Source organism: Coloeus monedula (genome assembly GCF_965178545.1).
Source record: "Coloeus monedula genome assembly, chromosome: 7".
Taxonomy (NCBI): domain Eukaryota; kingdom Metazoa; phylum Chordata; class Aves; order Passeriformes; family Corvidae; genus Coloeus; species Coloeus monedula.
In genome coordinates this window covers 40,530,547-40,555,547 of record NC_138787.1, presented here as the reverse complement: position 1 = coordinate 40,555,547, position 25,001 = coordinate 40,530,547, and the positions used below count along the sequence as shown (strand labels likewise).

The 25,001-nt window shown below is 40.1% G+C and overlaps 1 protein-coding gene across 1 annotated transcript; it reads right to left on the bottom strand.

The window, feature by feature from the left end:
* Window positions 1-177: 177 nt before the first annotated feature.
* Window positions 178-24,895, bottom strand: MARCHF7 (membrane associated ring-CH-type finger 7). The gene is given in 12 exon segments (XM_082284663.1): window positions 178-1,056; window positions 1,058-1,079; window positions 2,932-2,980; window positions 4,790-4,903; window positions 6,308-6,417; window positions 7,633-7,802; window positions 8,064-9,180; window positions 10,799-10,963; window positions 12,570-12,741; window positions 14,836-14,994; window positions 19,139-19,289; window positions 24,744-24,895. Coding segments are annotated over 11 exon segments (2,412 nt in total). The 5' UTR covers window positions 19,280-19,289; window positions 24,744-24,895; the 3' UTR covers window positions 178-863.
* Between the last annotated feature and the right edge of the window lie 106 nt (window positions 24,896-25,001).

Sequence of the window (25,001 nt, the reverse complement as noted above, 5' to 3'; positions counted from 1 at the left end):
TGTACCACCATTTCTAGAAAGCATTTCAATCCAAAATGGTCAGAACAATCTTAAACATCTGCGTAAGAATTTATAAACATTAGTAAAAATATACCACAGACTACAGCTTTCTATGTTTTCAAGTGTAAATTCTGGTAGATACCCACCTTTAAATAAAATGGACAATACCAGCAGAGATGCATACCTCTTTCATTTTTATTTATAAAGTGACAACACTAGAAAACACATTGATAACCAGTGCTTTGAACAGTGAGGGTGGGATCTAAAAAAACTCTGATTAAACTGAACAACCTTAGGTCTTTATCAAGTTGCACACCTGCTAGGAATGCTGAAATGCAAGAGTTTACACCTGCAATATTCCATAATGGAACAGCCACATGATATCAAATATAATCTCAAATTTCCAAACTGGTACATAAAAAAGCCATCACCAAGTATTAAAAGACCACTGCAAGTTCTTATTGCTTTTTGAGTTAAATAATAATCTTCAAATAAGCCAAATCCCAAACAATCTCCACAGTATCTTGCTTATCCTCCTGTTCATTCATTAACAATGGAAGCAATCGGTTATATGATGCAGCAAAAGAGGCATTTAAGAACACGCAAAAAAAACCTATTTAAGTATACAGGCATCCCCACCCTCCCCCTGAAACCCACTATAACCACTTAGTGCCAGCACAGGAGCAAAACTCAGTAAGATAAAACCAGAAGTCTGACTACAGTAAGAAGGAAACACAAAGGGAGAGAGAGCTTCCTTGAATATTCCGAATCTGATGTCTTCCAAAACAAAGCACAACATCCTCATAATTTACAAAGGGAAGTTGCTTTCTGTGTATCTAATCCTCACACATGCTGAGTAGTTCTCAAGTTCTCACTGAGCTCCACTGTGCAGCAGTTGATTTTGAATTCAACAATGCTTCAAAAACTACAGTAATATTCAATGCGCTTTTTACTAAGGAGAGGAATAAAACAAATGCATGTTGATGTTCTTGCGAGTTCAGCATTTCTGCAGCAATTCTGTTTGTTTCTTGCAGTATGAAAGTTCTACCAGCATCAGTCTTCAGAATCATCTTCAGAAGCTGTTGGAACAACACAGTGTAATCAGAAGCCTTGACAAAAATCTGTGAAATTAAAGCACTTTAGGATGACTAGAGGAAATAAAGGTGATTTTATAACGTTACATAGCAGACTGTAATACCCACCCAAACCTTGCGTAATCACATAGCTTAATTCTTAAATGCATCTCATGTCGGAAAAATACAGCGTTTTCAAATCAAAACTTGACAGAACATACAATATGCAGTGTCCTCCTACTCTTCTTCCTCAAAATAAGAGGAAGAAAACTTAATTACGCCAGAGATTCAACTTTTATGTAGTGCTTAAGAGTGGCTCTTTCCAGCAGTAGTCAGAGGAGGATATACTCAATCCATGACAGCAGCACCCAACATACGGGAAAGAAATTACTCACTAGGTTAACAATTTGGATACTAAAATACCTACAAATATTCAGCAGTCTAAAAGAAGACCCTTAAATTTTTATATATATACATATACATATATGTTGCTTAATGCAACCTGGGCCTACTTGGAAGCAGCTCCTCTCTCCACTCCTGTCCTTTTCAGCATATGCAAGATGAACACAAAGCCCACATATGCACAGGATTTTGTTGTTGCAGCGTGAGTTAAAAGACAAATACACACTTGTCAACTACGATAGAAAAGTCGGTACACACATCTACATTAGGTTTGTAAAATGTTAGCTTGTCTGTAACAGGAATTTAATATGTCCTCTTAAGCAAGGTCTGCAGGCAAGGAAGTATTTATACTGGAGTAACTTGTTCCATCCCTGAACATAGAAAGAAGAAGTCTGACTCCTTGCTTCTTCAGTTCTTAGAAGAGAAGTGTAACTGAAGTGCATCAATAATAAATCTAGAACTCCGTATTCCTCACCTGCAACTTAAAGGCTGAATCAAATACAGATTGAATTAAGGTGTAAAATGGTACTCATTACTTTTTACTCTAGTAAGGATGCGCATAACTTAGTAATGAATTCAGAACTCGAGTCCACCTTTGACCGCTCTGAATGCGGAAACAATCATCTTGAACCAGAACTCTCTCTTTCACACACACACACTCCCATTCCTTATAGTACTCCAAATGCACCCTGTGTACTGAAAATCCATATACAGTTGACAGACACTCACACGCACACTAGGGGAAAAAAAAAAAAAAAAGGGTAGATCAACTACCCTTCTACTGCCTATTCAACATGCCCAGAAATAGATCCAGGGTATATTTACCAGAAATGCAACTGTATCAGTAGATAGCTTTGAATTAAAACACACTAAAAAATGCCATTAGATGAAAAGCAGGCTTATCCTTCACCAAAACTGGCGACCTTTAGACTTCATTCACGAGGTCTGATAGGACTGATCAAGGAACCCACACAACCAAAAAGTGGGTGTGAATGGAAAAAACAAAGAGGAGAAGAGGGCAAGAAAAAGAAAGGGAAGAAAAATGGCAATACAAGTGTCTAATTTAAATGCAGTAAAATTCAATTCTAAATGTTTCTTTCCTACTGAGACTCTTGTAAAAGGCAACAACCTGAAGGTCACCGTTTAGCCTATAATTTTGAATTATAATTATGAATTACCAGAACTGCAATAACCAACCTGTACCTAGTAAGGAATTTTGTTATTGACTGCAGATAACACTTCTGTGGTCTAAACAACTCTGTGCTGTTGGGAAATTAATCATGGAGAATTAAACTCAGTTCCCCCTCAGAATAATTCTGCTGATGATGGAAAATGCACTGCTGGGTAAGGTTTTCAGTAATTATGTTCAGTATTATGAATCTTGGCAAGGAGGATTGTACTCATTTAGCTTTGACTTGATCTAATGGGAGGGGAGGGAAAGAGGGGAAGCACCTACTTTCAATATCTTCCATATGTGCCTGAAGAGTTCTTGCAAGGTTAATAAACTAGAAACAAGGCAGAGAGAAAGTAGTTTAAAAGTTGCAAAGTTACCTGCAGAAATTTGCAACAAGTTAGCAAAGTTTTATTCACTTTTTACATCCCGAAGCTTCACACCAGATCTTGGTTATCCTAACCCATGTGCCCAACTTACAAAAAACAATGCAAAATTTAATATAAATCCCCACACATTAGACTTCAAATTGCTATTGCACGGTTATTTCAGCTGTAAAATGTTTGTGGTAGCAGCTTGCGGCATGACTTTCCTGTTCTACAGTCTGTAAAAGACACTGATTTTGAAAGCAGCAAACATAAACAAGTGTCAGTTTAATGAAAACCATTCCTAAAAATTGTAATGCAGGAAAACATAATCACAGTAATGACTTGCATTAGTTAAATTAATTTCATTTAATTCACAACTAATATGACAACACAGAACACTCTGACTGAATATGGCTCACGAAAAATGCATAAATACACTTAAAGTTTTTGTTTACAATTAAAATCTTAAGACCAGGATTACTATTAGGCAACGGTGGCGGTTTAATGTCGGAAGCACATGGTATCAAAACCCAAAGCCAAAATTCCTGGGAATAAAAAGTCTCAGACAAGTGGTTTTCTTTTGTCACTGCCATTGCTTGATGCTGCACCATTGCTTCAGTTTAAAGTCCAGATACTGAGATACAGCAGATAAAATGAGTTTCCATAGCTTACTTATAGGCTTGATACCAAACACCAGCATTGGTGCTCCCACTGGTTTAAAATGCACTGTCACACACAGAAGTACGTAACGTCTCCTCTGATGGAAAACCAGTTAAAACATCTTCTGCAATACACTCAAGCTATAACCTGTGCCGGATGCTGGCTACTATCAGATTATGTGTCTTCTGTATCTCTACACTTGTAGCACAGAAACTGGACCATGGAATACAAGCCCTAAATTAGATGTGTACAGAAAAGAGGAGCACTGTTCTAATACATTTAAGAGATTAGACAGAACATAGTCCTGCCTCTTCCAAAGACCCAGTACCTGCTAGCAGTCAACCGTTCCAATGCGCATTGGATAAGCTTAATACTGTCACTTCTTTATATGTAAGTAAAAAACCTAAAAATAATCAGGTTTTCAGGAGACCAGTTGACTAAGAGCACTGATTGATTATCTAGTATCAAATAAACATGTGGAATACTGGATTCATGAATGAATCACTGTGCAGAAAGAATTTTGTAGGCTGATCTCTTACTGGTTAAAGGTGTACTTACCACGTTTCTAAGCCAGGCCTTTCAAGTGATGAAAATGCAGCCAAATTGAACTGATAAGAAATTATTTCTCTGACTAACACCAGAGAAATCGTACTATAGCTATAGGCTGTTGCAGAACGTTAATATTCAAGTACACATTCAGGTGTACTCCAGCAGACAAGCACTGCAAGTTCTTGACCTTTGCAATATAGACTTGCATAACGAGAAATATTAAAGAAATTAGGTAGTCCAGCATTCTTAACCGCATGTTTGGCACAGAGGGAGGTCAACCTTCCAGTTTTGCATATATTCCCAATAATCATGACAACATATACACTAACTAATGAATTACCAACAACCTTGACGAAAAGCATTCTGTAGCACAGTACCTGCAATTATGTAGTACCTTCAGTTACCAATCAAACATGGTACACTGACAAGCCCAGCCCATTTTAGACTGAAATTTGTTTAAAAAAGGGTGTTTCCTGGGTATCTAGGTCCTAGGTCACTTGAGGTAACAATCTGCTTTTAAGTTCTCTGTATGAGCAATTCCTGTCAGAAAATCACTTCATACTTACTCTGACACGTGTGCTGGCCTCATTTGCAGTTCCTAACATATCAGAAAAGCGCTGCTCGCATAAGTGTAACAACACTACAAGGTAGAGACCAGAGCTGATAAATTCATAGTCTGCCTTAAAGGAGATCAGAAGAAACATTCAGAATGTCAGTAATACACCTGCATATATGATTCAAGCAGAACAAGAATTAGATTTTAAGGGAATCATTACAGATCTATCTCTAGTTGTTCCAAAAGAATTAGGGAAATGCAATGCTAAAAAATTTAAGTTACTGAAAAGCTACTTATACTTCTGGTCCTTCCCATCTACCCCAAATCTAACATGTTATCCTTGAAGATAAACAGAGTTCTACAAATTAAATCTCAGTCAGCATGATTAGTTCAGAGGAAAGAATGTGCAAATCAGAGTATTATATCACTTGGGAAAATAAAACCAATATTGCTGGTTTCTTCTCTGTGGTCCTAAGGCTTTACAGAAAGCCAAAATAAAGGAATATATTTTAAGAATGTTATGATGTCATAAATATTTGAGAAATTCCTTTACCTGCTAAGATAAAGGAAAAACTTTAAAAATGCTACTGCTGAACAGATAATTTAGTCAATTCTTTAGGAAAAAATTTCAAAGTTCTTATTTCAAATAAAGTGCTGTGACAGCAACCAATAAGCACTAGTACTAAAACCAGATGATGGCACTCTCGAGAAAGACTTTTCAGAGACCGCCCCAACTGATACGAATTAGAGTACTAGGGTAAGAACTTAGTTTAAATAATAAAAGAAATTAGAGGCTGATGTTTTGCCCCAAAAAACTGATGTCACTTGGTATTTTCTTTAAACATCTGAGGTAGGCCAGTATCATTAGTCTTTGTACATCATCAGAATACAACCCAGAGAAGAGGGAAAAACCCCCTGAATAAAGTTAATAAAAAACAACAGCTTTGTGTTATTTACTCATTTTTAAATAGTACCCAATCCAGTAGTTCTAAGATAATGTATTTTCAAGAACAAGAGTAATACCAATGGGCCTTTGATTCTTTTTAGTTTGGGAAATTATTTGAAGGAGCAGTTACAAACTGCTAGAACAGAGGTTAGTTTCTACCTAGTTAGAGGTTAGTTTCTAATGAAACAAAAGTTTGTAATTGCATGTTTAAAACAACTGCTAAACTGTGTTCAAAACCAGCTAAAAGCTATGACAACTCCTGACTTAATGTGAAATTCAATCTAATCATGCCAGAATTCACACTGCACCTATGTGGTGGAGACACTGGATTACAAAGCCAGATGACAGATGTGCAACTAAGAAAAGAGATGTATTACACTTACTGAAAGCTCAGCTCTAGGAAGCATAGCAGGAAGGTAGAGACAATCGGAATATTGAGGAGGAAAATCTGTTCCGCATTAACATTACTTTATATGCCTAACAGTCCTTCCGAAACGGAGATGCATCTGCCTTCTCTAAAGAAGGCTGCCCTCCCAGCACTAAACCAACACTTACTTACCAAATTAGGTAAAACATACTAACTTGTTCATTTGCATGTGCCCTATAGAGTTCATGAACGTCAAAGCCTTCCAGATTAAGATGCAACTTCTCCTTGCACAATTCACAAGTTGTCACTGCTTCCAAAGAAGAACCTGGTGGGGAGGCAGGCAAGGGGAAAACTCAGTGTCAAGTTTCAACAATCTGTAACATACGACACACCCATATAAACATTAAAAACTCTACGTAATTTTTGGCTTTATTTTGCAGAGCAAGGCTAGAAGAAAAGAAAGCCTCTAATAGGAATGTAGCGACATCTGCTACCGTCCTAAGTTAAATAATGTAGAATGTTTATTCTCTGTCCAGCTGCAACTATTTTGCCTCCCATTCACTCTGGACATAATATGCCTCTTCCTGCAAGTCTGGCATAAAATTGCTTCTTGGGCTTTCTGAATTTTACCATGTAATCCAAATACACACAAAAGTAAGACTAAATATACCAGAACAAAGTTATTGTTAAGTAACATTTTGTCTTAAGTACCAGTTTTAAAACAAGATGAACATAGCAAGCTGGTAGTGGACTTATGTCTTTATCTACAGTTAAATACTTCAAATTAATTTCTTCTAAAGGGTGAGGCTTCTAATGCATCCCTACTCTGATACATATCCTCTAGTGCTGAGTAAAAAAGTCAACAGATACTAGCACCCTCCTTTGGTACAAAGTATTTAATGTCTTCTATCAAGCTACTTTTAAGTCTTAAGAATACTGCAGATAGTTACAAAATGGTCAATCAATTTGTTACAAAAATATTTCTACAGGATGCAATACCTGAAGCGTTTCTTGAAGAATTATATATGCACTTAGAAGTAATTTTTGAACAAGGAGTTTTAAAGTGCCATGAACAGGAGTTAGTATCTTTAAAAAAAGTACTTAAGTCTAGTTGCAATTCAAAATCAGGTTTGGATTTTCAAGTTCCTATCACTGCTAACAGTTAGCTCAGCTATAGAAGTCTTGAAAAAAAGCACAACCACTTCCGTAAGGAAGAATAGGGAACAAAATGCCACCCAAATGCCACTGAAGTGGGAGAGTAATTCTAAAGCTACACTTCTACAATGTTATACTTTGTCTAATATCTTTGTAGACAATCCCAAAAAATGTAGGTCTCTGAACAAGAAATACAGTTCTTGGAACTACTCACATGAGAAGCTGCACAGACACACAAAAAGCCTGGAAGTGCCATACTACCGTTCGTCCCCACTGCTCGCTTTTCAACTAAATACCTCAGTATTTAAAGACCTCCGTGCAATCCTTCTTCTGATAAGCATCCCTATATAACGGGAAGTCTACCTTGGTCTAGAGTCTGCTTTACCTGAATTTATCTTCGACTTCAGCCATTTTTTCATGCACTCCTGGTGAACATACTGCAGACTTCCAGTGCATTTGCATGGCTCTATTAAAAGGTTGTCAGAACTTGCAGAGGACATCTGACAGATTCTACATAAGTCACCCTCTTCATCTTCAGAATCTTCTAAAAGCAGGCTGAATAGGACGGAATACCAACAAATGCTATGACATTTCATGCAGGACTGTTTATAATGAAAATTCCACGTATCAAACTGTTCTCAAACCTACGAGAATTAAAACAAGTTTCTTTAAAGACAAAAGTGAGAACACAGGTGACAGGGGACTCAGTTGCCGCCTCCTCTAAGGGAGGGTTTTCTTTTAAAATCATGATTGCAGAAAGCCCTTTCATGTTAAAACAGGTACATTTCACTATCACCAAAGAACATACTAACTTACCTTTCTTTAATTTTCTGGAGCCTTTCTGGATCTCTTGAAGGTGGTATTTTAGACTTGCCACTTTCTTGTCCATCAGACTGATTCCAGCCAGAGGGAATAATATCTACAGTTATCATAAGATTGTCAGACAGACTGCTTCCTAATGTTGGAGGCACTGCAAAGCGAAAGAGAGAACCAGGCAGAATTCCCGAACTTCTTCCACTGCGGGCTGAATCTGGTGGGGAGGCAGTAGCTGTAGAAATAACAGATACTGCAGGTGTGGGTAGTCCACTAACAGAAGCCCGAGGAGGGCTATCTGATGCTTCGAGAGAGGTCTCCTCACCTGACTCTCTCCTTCTAAAGACATGCTGTGATCTAGCAGTTGTATCAGAGGTAGAGATCCTTGCGGATTCATCTCTTCCTTCTCTTCTTCTTCTGGAAAAGAGAGGTGTACATCTGTTCCTCAAAGAGGACGACAGCCAGGATCCCGTGCTCCTACTTTCAGTGTCTGGTCTGTAACTTTCCCCATCAGAATCAGAGCTGCGATTCTGTGAAACTCCTGATAAACCCCATCTTCGTCCAAGAAAACTAAACCCCTGAGAAGCTTCGGATGACTGAAGCCCTGTAACTTCCGGAGTTGCGGCTCCATTACTACTTGACAGAGTAGTAGCTTGAACTCTTGGGACCACCGTTGACTCTTCAGAGCCTAATGATCTCGTATGCAATGGGTCTTGGCTAGACCTTCGAGAGAAAAATGTAGATGACATACTAGACGCTAAACGAGACAGCAGCTGTCTGGTCGTGCGCCTCCCTTCACTGTCAGCTGCAGACTCATTCAATGACCTCTGAGAAGATAAAACCCTGTCGGAACCACTGGAGGAAGGGGTTTCATCTCTAATGGCAGTAAGAGAAAATGCTGGCTGTACACTCCTCTGGGGAGATTCCAATTCATTTCTCCTTTGTCTTGAAGAATAGCTGGATCTTGAAGAGCTCATGTTAGAGTCTCTGCTGAAAAAAGATGGCTGATGATCAGAAGGCAACTGGTGGTTCATGGGTGCATTCAGCCTCAAAGTGCTTAACGAGTTCTCTTTTGGTCTTGCTCCCTCTGCATATGAAGAGGCAGGCCTGTCTCGAAGATCTGTTGCAGAAAAGCAGAGGAAAATACCATGACAAGATGTGCTCAAACACATCAGAAAACATTCAAGGTCAGGTTCAACAGGGCTCTAAGCAACCTGTCCTAGCTGAAGATGTCCCTGCTTATTGCAGGGGGGCTGGACTAGAGGACTTTAAAGGTCTCTACCAACCCAATCCACTCTATCATTCTTAAAAGTGTATCTTCTGTAAATGCTGCCTGAGTATCTCAACACACTGAGAATTCCATTGTATATGAACTGTAGCTCACATGAAGTGGCTGAGGTGGCTAGTCTCCTTCCTCAAATGGCTGCACAGGGGGGTTGTGCGTGGGAAAAGGGGGAAGGAGGAACAAGCATGGATAGATGAAGGTAGGAAACAGAAGCTCTCTATGTATTCTGGAATTAAAAACTTTCATCTTTGTAGTTTTGGTGACTTTCCTTTAATGGGTTCTGCGTTGCAATCACCATTTACCGCTGAAGATAAGCGCAATTTATCTGGCAGATTCCAGCTAACAAAACATCTGCACAGATGCCAAGCATCTATCATATGCTTTTGATAACACATCAGGGAACACAGTTGGGAGTTCTTTTTATAGCACATAATAACAGCACTACTGCTAGAAATGCAGCATGGACAGTACAAAGCAAGGTTGCTCACCAATCCACTTCTCCCACGAGGCTCTACCAGGCAGAGTAGTCAAACTGTCCACTTATTAAAAAGTGTTAAGAGTATGATGACATTAAAATACACCCTCCTGTCGAGGTAAGACTACAGGACAAATTCTCAAAGTAGATTTTATCTTTTCTGCTCATCTTCTATACTTATTAACGCGGTACTTTTTTTTAACTTCTGCATTACAGAATACCACCAATGCATCTGCAAAAGTCTGCAGATCAAGACTAATGATGGGCTTCCCCTGAGACAGCTCTAGAAGGCCACAGCACTCTGAACAGAAAGTGAAAATTACAGTGCAGAAGTCCTTACTAGTCCTAGCAGTTGCTATGACACTCTACTCTCACCTCATGTAAAGTGTGTGTTTATCCATTTTTATTTTCAGTGGTCTAGCAGTTTTCCCTAATAACCATTTGAGAACCCACATAAAAAGAGATAATATGCACCTTTAAGAAAAAACTTTCCTGGGCCAAATCAACATTATTTCTTTTCCCATACCTAAACCCCAAGAGATTTTAATACAAACAAGAAAAGGGCTTTACAGACTAATCACGGAGTTACAGTGGCGACCACCGACACCACTTTCACGTGACTGAATGCATCTACAAGCTAGACCATTCACATATCCTTTGATGGTTTGTTCAACGCACGGAAAGCGGCCAACCAACTTTATTTAAAAGGATACTTTAAAATATATTTCGTGTTTTGAATAAAATGTTAAAAGAACATGCCCAGAGAAGTTTCGGACATCCCATCCCTGGAAGTGTTCAAGGCCAGGTTGGATGGGGCTTGGAACAACCTGAGATAGTGGAAGGTGTCCCTGCCCATGGCAGGGGGTGGAACAAAAGGTCCCTTCCAAACCAAATCATTCTGTGATTCTACGAACATGTTAAGAAATGAAAAGCCGTACAAACTGTAGGTTTACGAGCTTTTGGTTACACAAAACGTACATGTTGAAGGTGAAAAGTCACTGTTTCTGTAGCTGGGATCCACCAGGTTATTAACAGATAGATCTGTTCTTTCTAACTGTGTTCGCTCTCTCACCAGATCAGTTCCAAGGGAGCCAAGCATTACTGATGAAGATCTAGGAATCCTACTGCATCTCCATGAGGAATCTGGAAAGCAAAAGTAAATAAATTCCCCATTTTAGTAATCATCTAAAAATCCATTAAAGCTGGCACTTACACAGGCATTTTTGTTATTCCTATCAAGGGCAAGTTTAACATTACCACTAAGCTGACCAAGGACCCAGCTGCCAACATAAAGCTAAGCACACTCTGCTGATGCTGGCACTTACTTCATCTTGCAGCAAGTTAGTTCTGAAAGCTAAATCTAACAAAAAGTAGTAATACTTTTGGGAAGAGTCAGACACTCTTACAGGACAGAAGAGGAAGAGAGGTAGCATCTTGCTTCCTAATGGTAGCTAGTTTTTAAAAAGGTTTCACATTATAGCAAAACAGCAGCTTGAGACTTAGCAAATGCTGCCATTCCACTTGACACGACTTAAAATGAAGTTTCATTTCTCATAAAAACAGATTATGAAGCTTAAATTCAGTTTAGACACAACTTTAAGAACAATGACTAATGCTGTTTGTTCATATTACAGAGCAAAACGCTTCCGTGTAAAAAAGGGATCTTGTTTTTTGTTAACAGCTCTAACAGCTGCATAGCAAACTGTACATACATCAGCTGTGGACAAAACTCTTGTTCCAAAAGAATCTTCTTCAACGGCCCTGGAAAATTCACCTTTATATTATTTGCTAACTTACCAAACCAAATTTAAGCACTCATTGGTCAGCAGTGTGACGACCAACCAGAGTAGAAATGGAAAGATAAACAGTCCTACACCATAGTGAGAAATGTTAATGGTTGTCGTTTTATTAATGGAGTAAGAAAGTATCAATAATACTGAGGTTTGAGCAAGAACTTATTTTTATTTGGACGGCTGTGCAATTCCATAAGGGGATATAAAAAACCCCATTAATCCATACTCGTAAGGGTAATCTGAATTATCCAATGATCTGTATCAAAACAGTTTAGAATAATTTTCAGTGTAAGGTTTTGACCGTTACTTCCTGAGTTTTAGACTTTTGTTGGCACATTGCATAAATTCTGTCTATCCAACTTCCATGAACTTACTCGCAGCTTTAACAAAAATCTCAGGTTTTCACGAAAGAGCTCTTAGTGTGGAGTATTTCTTTACAATGGGACCTAAAGAATGAGTTCAGGCCCTGCTAAAAAAGGAGCGCTTTCTTCCCCGACCCCTAACAACAGGGCTCTAACCAGCCATGACACTGTGCTTGAACATATTGCTAAGTATGGTAAAGATTTCCTTTCTGCTGTCCCTGGTACACACTGATGTATCAACACAATTTGACTCATGAAATAAGAGCAGCTGCACTCATTCTTTTCTTGAAATCTTAACCAATTAAGGTGTGTTTGAGCCATCAAGTTCAGCTTGACCACAAATGGAATAGGTACAGGTAATAATTCTGAAACAAACGAGTACAATTGGATTTTCAAAAGACCATGATAACAGCATACTCAGAACTTTGGATACTGCTATCATTGTGAACACACTCTTCAGACAGGCATAAATTTTTATTATTTAGGAAAGATATAAGCATAATATTTGAAGCGAGTCTTTTAAAACTTGGTAAAACCTGATCTTACTACTCAGACAATTATGATGTAACTCAGCTCAAGTAATCAACCTCTCACCTGAAAAGGCAGTCAAGCCATTACTTCTCACAGAAGAGGTAGATGTACAAGATAGCTTAGGTCTCTTTGAATCGCTATCTTGCTGCTGGCTATGCAGTCTTGAATATGCTCCCTGAGTTCTCTCAGACTCACCGTAACGCCCAGATGTAAAATGAGAGGAAGAAGACGTAGACTGAAATAACATTAAAAAATAAATTACATAGTATACCAGATGCACTTACACGGCACAAAAGCATGCATACTGTAAAACTCACATAAATTGTAAAGAATAACTTTAGATACAAGACCTTTTCTTTAAAAATAACGTAGGAATTAGACTTGTGCTCTTGATTAGTATTTCCATGTTTATTCAATACAGCGCTACCAACCAAAGTCAGTTTCTATAACATTCAACATTATATTTCCTTTACAGATAGATGTGGCTTACAACAAAAAATTGTTGTAAAAAGGGGGGAAAAAATTATATTCCTGGCTTGTAAGATGCTATAAACACAATCAAATATAGCTTTACAGATCCCCACAGGAACATATTTTGTTGTCCAGAAATGGCCAAAACTGAAGAGCTACATTATTTAACAGTTTAACTAATCCAACTTATTTTTCATCAACCTAAAATAGAATTAGCTAAGGAGTGAGCTTCAGGAAAACTCCTTGAAACAAATATATTTTGGTTACAATAAGCTCAAATGCAACTGAAGGAGTTCAGAGTACAGAACAGGTACAAAACAATTTTTGCAGTGTACAGCACTGAAACAAAACAGTTTTCAGAAACTAGTACTATAGGACTTAGAAAAATAGTTTGAAATAGCCTACAAAGCTGTTTGTCTGGTTACTTACAGTCAAGGCATTTATTTTCTATTTGAAATGCTTTGGGTTTATTTTTTCATATAAAAAAGAAACAGTTGAGCTCAATCAAAAAGCTGAATTATTTGCCTTCCCAGAAACTATCTACAACCAAGATCCTTTAAAGATCAACCCAATTAGAGTATGTTATATCTGCATTTTATTTCTACTTAGTTACTGCATTTACTAAGTTTAAGGCACAACTTCTGACTCTTTCAAACTAAGAAGTCTCTAAGTATTTCCCTCATCCCATCATAAAAAAAAACAGATAGGGAGACAGAAACTAACATCAGAAACCAAGTATGAAGCCAGGTTACTTTCCCTCACTAATCTTCTATTTAACATATCACTTGTCTGTTAATCATTTACTATTTGACATGCGGAATTTTCAGTGTCTTCTGCAAGGTTCACTTGCATTAGAATTTACTTTAAGAGAATAATTAACCTTAATGGGGAAAAAAAGGGTTTTCATCTTGAAAACTTTACAGCACCAATTTAACTAGATATGTAGACCACTTAGAACCACAGATTCTATTTGCATTTAAACTATATGTAGACATCTACCATAACTTCCTCTGAAGGCCAACATATGCACACTAGTTCCTGCCTCCTCACCCCCCAATATCTCAGTGTCTTCACTTTCAAGTCACCTAAGAAAACCAACACCTCTTTAACAATGAGAGCACTCTTACGAACCCAAACTTCTTTCCCTTTCAAAGTGAGCAGAATTTTTACTTCACCGTTGTCCCACCAAACCTGTTCAGTTTTCTGCTTTTCCTATCTTAGTATTTCTACTGCGCTCCAAAGTGTTTTACTGTCACTCTAGAATGCATGAGCACATCACAAGCGAACTACTTTATTCCCGGAGTTACAAAGGCACATTCTAGAACCCAGTTAAGACAAGCTATTAGGGCCTGAGTTTTGAATCTCAGGTAACCATTCTTTCACAGTAAGAACAAGCAGACTATGAAGTACACCTCACAATTAAATTTCCTAAAGCAGGTCTCCAAACTCATGAACTTTGTGTTGACTCACAAAGGTAGTGCCATCCCAAAAACATCCCCTCTGGAAATACCTGATGGAACAAGTATACATATTGTCAACTTTGCCATCCACAGAACTATAACATGTATGAGATTCTAACCACCCCCTCCTTTTCCCTTTTAAAATGAACTTTTACAGAGCTACTGACTTCAAATGTATTTCTTAACTCTTAGTAAAACTAATATACGTCACTATTTTCATCCTCTGTTTTTTTACACTGCTATCTTCTAGCTTTTGCTCCACCTTGAATTAGAAAGATCTACTTCTCTAGAAACTCTACAGCGAGCACCTGCTGGCAGCTTTTCAGATTGGGAAAGCTAAAGTAAACCCCTGGGGTTTCAATATTTTTTTCCAATTATCACACATTAACAGTTCTCACCAATCTGCTTCTGCTTCCCAAAAATGTTCCAGAATGTGGATGATCAAGTGTCCCTGAGTAGCGAGTTGGAGACGACGCTGTAAGCTTCCAAGGAGTTTCACGGGTGTCTCTTTCTCCAATTCTCCAGTCTCTACTGGAACTATTCAATACACTGGATTCCTGAAGAACAACAGGCTTATCATATGCATCTTGTAACTCAAAAATAACGCAGTATCTGATCTGAATATTGAAAATATAGGGAAGTGGAGGCAGTAACAAATCTGGAAACCTTTAATAAGAAACCTCGAGGGATAGCCAAGAAATGAAACAGGCTTAGAGAGAACCACTGTAAAAGGAAAGTTCTGTTGTTTTGGGCTTTTTTAAAGTACTTTATAGCAGCTCCCTCATCTGTCCTCTCATTTGACCTAGGACAAAAAAAAGGTGAAGTCTAAGGCTTTTGAGGCATTACCCTAACTTAGATACTGCAGCAAGAGGGCAGAAGTAAAGGCCTCACTTTCAAGTGTTATGCAAAAAGCCCCACAGGTGTAGAAAGGGTCTCCATGACAACAAAAGCACCTCTGGCCACTAAAACAAGCTGAATTTCAATGAATAGATTACAACTGAGGAAAGAGACTGCAATTTAATTTGCTCCATAGAATAATCATTGAGATTGGCAAAATTAATAGAAATAACAGAAATGCAACCATTTTATTAACACTAAGCAGCACTTTCAAGTGATTATCTGTCCATTCTCTTTCTATGAACTATTAGTACCACCAACACAGTAGCTCCCATCACCATTTCTTAAAAGTGACAACAAAGTACTCAAAACCAAACCAAAGCAATATGAAAATCTCAGCTTGTTTTCTTCCTTCAGTTCAGCTTAAGACTATTTAACATCTGACATTTGTCAGAACGTAAGAATTAAAGCCCTACATAAGGTATTCTGGTTTTGGTGTCTATTTTCAGTAGCTGAAAAATGTGATCAGGAAAACATTCAAAACAATTTTATAAACTACACTTGATCCTATCCCTCCACTGAAAAAAAACCCAAAACTTATAATTCATTTATCATAAAATGTTTACTATGTTGTATCATAAAGGATAGGAATATTTTTCTCATACCATGACACCAGTTCAATTTTTGTATTTTAAAGTCATCTAGAAACAACACTATATCCCATACATCTGATTAGTTTACAGTTAACTTCTTTGTTATGCCTCCTCAGATAAGCAGGGGTTAGTCCCTGGATCGATCTCAAAAGTGCATGACACACAAGAATTTCATACCTATATGAAAAAAAACCAAAACCAAAAAAACCCAAAAAACCCACCCAATAGAAACCTTTCTTATTCATTAGCTCTAATCAAAACCAAATACAAATTTGACTGCTCTGTCCCAGAAGTTTTTGAGTTAACCTATAATCAAGTGTTCTCTCCATGGAAATTCTGTATTAAAAATCCAAATCCTCTTTATAACTAAGGCATTACCGAGAACCATAATTTTTTTTCTTCTAAATGACATATTTTAAATTACTTGTAACTGAACTAGATCTTAAATACTTTAAGGTAGGTTTCTGAATGGATTAACGAAGTGAAAATGCCTGTCCTTTGCATTCCTATCTGACTGGACTTAAACCTTCTTGCTCCAGTCTCTGTAATCTTAACCTACAAGCAACAATGCAATTTGTTCCTACCAGCTCTGTAACTACCAAAGGTTAGTCAAGAGAGGGAGTTTCCCTACGGTTTTATCAGTAAGCACCAGTCTTGCATAATGAGATCTCAGACTACCTTATACAAACTGGGAGTGGAAAAAAGGGGTACAACATAATCTTCTATACAAATATTTTCCCTTCTGTTTTAACTGGCAAGTGTTAAAAGATCATTCCTCAGCTCAGAATCACTTTGCTCAACAGGAAATAGTCAAAAGAACACACAGTGCAGTGAACATATTGCAGTTCATGTAAAAAATTAAATAATGTAAGGTACATTGTGTCAAAATCTTTTAACGGTGGTAACACATCGACCACTTCAGCTGAAGACTCCTCTTCTGATCAATGGCTTTCAGTATACGTGCATGATTTATGGACTGTGTCCATAAATCTCTACAAAAGAGTAAGACTGATCTGCTTTTGTTGAGCAGCCAGCCACTGAAAAACATGTAGGACTCCAAAATGCAAAAACGACTGACAACTGCTTCCCCTTGTACATCCCCTATAGCCTACATAATAACAAGCAATTGCATGCTAGAGATAACCAAAATGTAACACGCATACATTTAATTGCTAAAAATAATGTTCTATTACTTGTAAAATTCTCTCTCAAAAAGGCATTATATAATGCAATGTCCCAGATAGCTGGTCAGCGGGGACCAAACTACTAACCAGGTTTTTTTTCAAATATGAACATTTAATCATGGAGTTAAGTTTCTGCAACTTCAAAGACCAAAATGGGCTTACATTTCTGGGCCCAAAATCGAGGTGAGAATTGCTGACAGGAGCAGAAAAAAAGTATTAAGATAATTGAGCCAAACTGCTATCTGTTGCTTCCAAGTGTCCAAAATAATTTCTGAAGTAGTTTAATCTCTGCTTCCCATAATAGTCTCCCAAACTGCAAGCACCTGCACAGTGTGAATACTTCCTCTTAAGCACAGCTCCCCCCTCCACAAAAGTAGATTGGTTAGTGTAAAATGCTGCTCGTGAAACAGCAAAAGGCCCTTCTTCAGTCCCATCTATTGCACACAAAGTCCAGCTGTACTAACATACTGACATGACAGGCTGATGTGAAGTCTGTGGTGGTTTTGCAGCACAGTGACGTGAAGTCAGCCTGGTTTTTGTTAGCAGGGGGGGGCCACAGAGTTGGCTTCTGTGAGAAGCTGCTGAAAGTTTCCACCACGTTTGGCAGAGCCGATCCCTGAGAGCTCTGAAGATGGCCGCTGGCCAAGGTTGGGCCAATCAGAGATGGTGGTAACACCTCTGTGATAACAGATTTAAGAAGAAACCAAAACCAAAGTAGGGATGCGGGTTTAATTCCAGCCATAGCAGAGTAGCAGGTGAGAACGTGTGAGGGAAACAGCATGGAGACACCAAGGTCAGTGGAAGAAGGAGGGGGAGGAGGTGCTCCAAGTGCCAGAGTCGAGACTCCTCTGCAGGCCGTGGTGAGACCATGGTGAAGCAGCTGCACCCTTGCAGCCCCTGGGGATCCATGGGGGATGCAGAGATCCGCCCACAGCCCACGAAGGAAGTGCTCACGCTGGAGCGGGTGGATGCCTGGAGGAGGCTGTGGTCCAGTGGGAGAGCCAGTGGAGAGAGGGGCCCTGGCTTCCAGACTAGAGCAGCCTGTCCTTGGAGGACTGTATGTATCCCGTGGAAGAGTGACCCACGCCACAGCAGTTTTGGGAGGACTGTTTGTCTGTGAGAGGGACCCGCGTTGCAGCCATTTTGGGACAACTGCTGCTCGTGAGATTGGATCCACGCTGGAGAAGTTCATGGCGAACTGTCTCCCTTGGGAAGGACTCCTCTCCCTGAGCAGTGGAAGAAAGCCCTCGATGATGAACTGACCAAACCCCCACGCCCTGTCCCCCTGCACTGTCGGTGGGAAGGAGGGAGCGGCTGGGGGAAGAAAAGGTGTTTTTAAGGGCTTATTTTACTTCTCATTATCCTCCTCTGACTCTGTTAGTAATAAATTCACTTTGTACCTCAAAGTTAAGCCTGTTTTGCCCTTGGACTGTTTTCTCCCCATCCTTATCTCAACTCATGAACCCTTTGTTAAGTTTTTCCCTCCTCTGCCCAGCTGTGGCAAGGGAGGCCGAGTGAGCGGCTGTCGTGAGTGCCTGGCATTTGGACAATGTCAAACCACAACAGAGTCTAAAGCTCTTATGCTTACCTTTCCAAAATACAAACACAGGAGGTGCTGCAGAATGGCACGACCTTAACTGACAACATAGTCCTGTACTTTTTGCATCACCAAGACATCAAGTGTAATGCCCTACACACACCAAAGTTCAAACACAACCCTCACCTCTCCCTCAACAGAAAACTCCATTTACCCAGGTTTAAGATGGCCGTGACTCAAGAAAATAGATCCGTATTATCAGGATGCCCTCTCATTCATCAAACAGTTGATTTCTAAAGGTGCAGCTACAAACAAGAGCAGGTAAAACCAGAAAATCTAGAACTACCAGTTCACTAAATACTGTCATTGGCCTGGTTAGTAAATTCTTGCATTTTAGAAATTTTGTTTGTCCAAGTTTTAGGGCTTTTCTTGGTAAAAAAGACACCTTTAAAATTATTTATACTTTATAAAAAGAAAAAAAATACATTACCTGGTATCCAGATTCTAATCTCCATGAAGATTCTCTTGTGCTATATGCACCAGATAAACTGTTTCCACTCCTAGATCCTAGAGGAGAGCTGGAAGCTTGAACACTTATCCTGCGAGGAATTCTTGAGGGTTTTGACTCCATTCTTTGTATCCTGTACAAGGACATACTGATCATTTTTTCTCACAAAAGCAGGGAACTCATGCAAAACATGCACAGGCCATTCCGGGCGTAACATAAATATGATTCACACATACAAATATTTACACAGTGCTTTGGTATGACTGTGCATCAGTAAAACGGGGAAACAAGTTCTTATCCTAGTTTTTGTAACCTCTTCTTTACATCTCCTCCCATCCCTCATTAGAAAACTACAGTCCCTTTTATCATTTTGCAACAATGTATTCTTGCAATTATAAGAGGGTGGTCCCTTAAGAACCACACAGTAGTCGTATTAACACCGAATGAGTCAGGAACAGACTACTCAGATTTTTTACATTCATATATTACCATTTTTGCTAATGAACTGCATCTCAACACTTGCAGAATTTATATTCAGACTTATTCCTCAGGGTTGAAATTGTGAAACTTCACCCTCCTGTGAAAAAACACATCTGAAGTCTATGCCTTCAACTTCTCCAAAGACAACTCCCATGGAAGTTAACATGCACAAAGGAGCACAGGCTATCTCACAAGCGTATTTATAAATTTACTTCTCACTTGCTGAGTGTTTATTTGCCTTTTGCTATTTCTAGGCATTTCAAAAGAAATGCTGGTGCCTTTTCCACATGAGAAGTGTTCCTGTACTCATCCCTGTCCTTGAAATGGTATCTGACTCAACGTTTATCTAAAACTCCAGACAGCTAGATTCTTCCTCCTCAGGATTGTAGAGACAGAAGCAGACCACAAATGGTAGCTCTTAAATAAAAAAAAATTCAAGGGAACTGCAGTGTCCTCAATGGTGTGGGTACATGAAGAGTAGCATGACACCTCTCAGCTCAAACAGATGGCCGAGAATCCCACTGATAGAAGGTGATTTGCAGAAGTGGTACAGTCTATTTAACCACTTTTAATTTTGGCCTAACTTTCTGAGAGTAGGAGTAAGCTATATTGATAAAGAGAAACCCTATCCATTGATAAAGTACATTTTTTCCACAATTCAGCTATGCTCATCAGTATCACATTCTGCAAAATGCTGCTACATCAATCCTGACACACCTCACGTCTAGCCGCAGTTTCAAGGTGAGTCCACACACTCAGGACTTTTAATCTTTGCTCAAGTCATGCTGCATTAAATATTCTACCTGGTAAAAGCCAGTTAGTTTGTACAGAACTCCACTGACCAAACAGTTGGGACAGCTGAGGTTAGTTTCCTTAACCACTGTTCTCATGCATATTGAGTTGTTAGCTATACAACAGCAGCCAAAACGTAGCCTAATCCTATCAAGTAGCCAAAATGCTTCATCTTGCAAGGAGGACTCTAAAGTATACCAAGTTTAAGTGACTGTTTACCTTTGTGTACAAAAGAGCTACTGGCTTGTATTACAGAGGACACCTTCTTCTAGACCACGCTTCCAACACTAGTAACCCGTTAGTGTTTGCCAGAGCCATCACCAGTTAAACAAGATCTGGTCAGGAATCTGAAATGCTCACTTGCCCAACTTTGCATTAATAAACTGCCTAACTATCTAAACTACACCACTTCAAGTGGATCATTAGTTCAATAAAACATAACAATCGTATTTATTCCTAAACTGTAATGATAGTTAATTTAACCTTCAGAGTAATCTGCCATAATGTGCTCTACAAGTTTAGTCCTTGTATGGAGCTGCAATCAGTGTAAAAAAGTAACCATCAAAATTGCAAACTGTGAAGCTAAAATAATATCACAATAATATACACTAGAGCGTAGGCTAGACAGGACAGCCACATATCTTGACAAGATCTGATACTCAAAGCACTGTTTGTCTATGTTTTAACCTGATATAAAATACAAGGAACAAACACACAGAATAACGGATACAATTCTGTACTATTAAGTACTCGACAAAGAGTGCCGGCATTATCTCCTTTATTATGGATCATTCTGTTTCTGAATCACTTTGTTTCAGACAGGTGTGGAACAAGATGAATTAAATAACATAGACAGAAGTCAGACACGGACGTACATAGAAAATGCAAAGGTTCAAGAAGGGATGGAAGCTCCTACTAGTAGGAATTAATGTCCAGATGAATCAGCAGAGGAGACAGAAGTGTAAGACAACTTCAGAGACTAAATTAGAAACCATCTAATACTAATAAAATTGCTTATGCACCATCCACAGAACAGAAAAAAATAAGAGCATTCAGATAAGACAGGGTGGAAGACTGGACACCAGAGCCAACTACCTGCAGCAGCTGAAATGGAGTCCAAAATTAGCAAATTGCTTCTACAGATATACATAAATAGGCACAAGACTAATTTTGTCCTTCAGTGGTAGCCCCAAGAGGACAATGCTATCCATCAGCCTAATCTTGTAAATTAGCACAGGTTGTGATTTCAACTCAAGTATGTCAGGATAACACGATCTATAGAATATTTTTTCTCAAAGTGAAGAAATCTTGCAGCAACTATACCCAAAAAAAGGTGAAGTTAAGGCAGCACAATAGAAAAGGCAAAATTTAATGTGTCAGTTTACGTACACACACTACGATTTACTTCTTGCATACAACCTCACATTTCTTTTGCAGTCTTGGCTTCAGCCAGCAAATGAGAAAGATCTGCTATAAACATCAATCAGAGTCGTGTAAGAATAGGCATCTGACACTGGCCATGTCTGATGCAGAGGTGAAAAGATGCTGAATAAAAGGCCTTATGGTCTTGGCAAAGAACTTCTGATCAAGGAAACTGGATTTTACCTTTACCTTTCAACAAAGATTCAGTGACATAAAGCACGTCACTAAGACGAATCGTTTTTTAAAATACGCTGCCTAAGAGCTCTTCAATATCTGGGGATCCATTATAAAATACACTCGCAATCCAACTAGCAGAAATCATACAGTAGTTTGAACTGGAAGGGATCTTTAAAGGCCATCTAGTGCAACTGCCCTGTAATGAGCAGGGGCATCTTCAACCAGATCAGATGGCTCAGAGTCTGATCTCACCCGACCTTGCATGTTTCCAGGAACAGAGCACCCACCATCTCTCTGGGCAATCTGTGCCCAGGTTTCACCATGCTCACCATAAAAAAAGCCTTAAATTTACTCCTTGTTTTATCATGACAAGCTCTACTAAATGTCTGTCCCCGTCTTTCTCATAGACCCTTTTTAAGGGTCTGAAAGGCTACAATGAGGTTTCCCCAGAGGCTTCTCTTCTCCAGGCCAAACAACCCCAATTATTTCAGCCTTTCCTCGTAGTCTTACCCAGACGGAAAGAGATACAGCTGAAGTCAATGGAGCCATGATGTCCATTGACTAGATAGACAAAACTAGATCTAGGCATTTCAGTTCTGGTGATCAACACTAGTAAGAAGTGTTTGGAGTTTTTTTTTTTCCCCAGAGTTCTCTGAAAACCATTTTAAGCACTGTACCTTGAAAGCCTGAGACGCAACTGTCTTCATAGGTGGCTTGAATACAAGCAAAACACATGCAAGGCTTACGCTGATCCCAGTAACATAATGAGGTGGTCATAAATAAGGTGAACATGTTAAGCTATCACACAGCACAGGACAGAGCCACACAACGGTCTCATGCTAACAAAACAAGCACATTATTAAAGCCACAATAATACTTGTCTGCAAGGGGATTATTGTGCTTGTATACAATATTTCAGAATGAGAATGGTTCCCTTTTACAGTATCAGCATCTTCCCTGAAGAAAGATACTCAAAACCTCAAGAATTTTGTTTACACACGCAGGAATTCAACAAACCCCAAGTGGTAATGAACATGAGGTAGTGAGTTCTATAATGACAAAGTAGACACCTCAATTTACACAGAAGGTAGTGAGACCACAAAATACTTCAATTACTTCTCTGAGGAGATAATAACAATAATCATAGTAACAGAAACTGGGTTGCAGTCTGAACAGATTAAAAAGCCTGTTGTTGCCAGAAAGAAAAGGAACACCTTCCTCAAATATCACACCTGATGTGTCCTTCATTGAGAACCCTCAATACCTGGGAAAACACACTTTTGGCTTCCCCATTATTTTGGCACTACTCCCACTTGTACCCAACAATGGAGAAACAAGAACGTGTACAGCAGGATGAGCAGCACTCTTCTTATCAAAGCAACATATTTCATCAGCTTATGCCATGTTGTACCACTTAGCAATCAAAACCTCATGAAAAAATCTGGAAACGACTCTAGAGACCCCTGAAATAAGGGATATATATGCAATGCCTCTCAAGCTTGGTCAGAAACCAAGTTCTGAAATAAAACTTTCAAGTCATACCTGGGAAACATGACCAACTTGAAACAGGAGGTGGAGCTGCACAGCCTATTTTGAGCACAAAGATCAAATGTCCTGCCTTTCTTGATCTGTCATCCCTCTAACAGCATTATAAAAGATCAACTAGACCTAACAGAGCATGGATAGAGATAACAAAAAGATAGAAGATCAAAGAGGTTTTTGCGAGAAAGCAATGCAATCTCAAAAGACAAAAATAACACAAAGAGTAAATATTTCGCTTCCGCCTTGACCCTCTCTACTGATAAAAGAGGAGCAAATTCAGATAGTCATGTCTACGAGTAAGTAAAGCCTTTGCCAGCTTCCATGATTTCTACCAGTTCTAAGCAATCTTGTACCCTCCATAAGAAGGAAGCATACACATCACCGCCTGCTCCTAAATTCAAATCTTCTATCTTGGAACTATGCACTGACACTTCTACCTAAGACTCGAGCTCTCATGTCTACATGGTTTTGTGTGGTTTAACACAAAACTATTCGTAAGATTTTCTCCCGAGCAACTTGTGGTCGCGTGTCTTCCTCGGGGCTTACTCACAATCACGTTTTTACGACAAACAAGACGGAGCCCACGAGTCTTTCTCTCAGATGGTGCAATTCTTCATTCCAGTTATTTTCTCAATCTTCAATGTAGTTAAATTGACAAATAACTCAGGAGCCTCCCAGGAGTCCAGTGAGGAGCAAGAATATTTACAAATGTCGATAGTTGCCCACGCTGCAGCGGCTGGTGCCCTAACGCTGGGCTGTTCCCGCAGTCCGGAGCCAGCGGGGGCTCCGCAGAGCCGCCGAGGGCACCGCACCTCCCCCGCCAGGCCCCGGGAAGCGGTCTGCACGGCTCGGGCCCGGCCGGAGCCCGCGGCCGCACCCGATCCCGCTGCCCAAGCAGCGTCCGACCCCAACCGCCGGGCAGAATCCGCGAGGGGGACGGAGAGGAACGGGGGGCACCAGGTGTCACACGGCCTCGCTCCGAGAGCGGGCGAGGAGCCGAGCGGCCGTTGGGGGCGATGGCGGAGAGAAGGGCGGGTCGGCCGGTCCCAAAATGGTTCACCCAACCCTGGCGTAAGACCGCCGGGGCGGGCCGGGCCCCGTTGCAGGCGCGACCCGGGCCCCGTTGCAGGCGCGACCCGGGCCGCACCGGCCGCCGCGGCTGGTCCGTACTCACCGTGGCGGCCGGGCCACCGCGCAGGCCAGGCCAGGCCAGGCCAGGCCAGGCCAGGACAGGACAGGACAGGCCAGGCCGGGCCGGGCCGCACCTCCCGCTCGCACCGCTCCCACAGCACAATGGCGGCGGCGCGAGACCGCCCGCCTGCCAGGCACGGCCACTCCCAGCTCTCGCGAGGACTGTGGCCGCCCCGGGGGCCGCCCCGCGGAAGAGGCGCGGCGGGGGCGGAGGCGGGAGCGCGCGCAGGGGCGGAGCCCC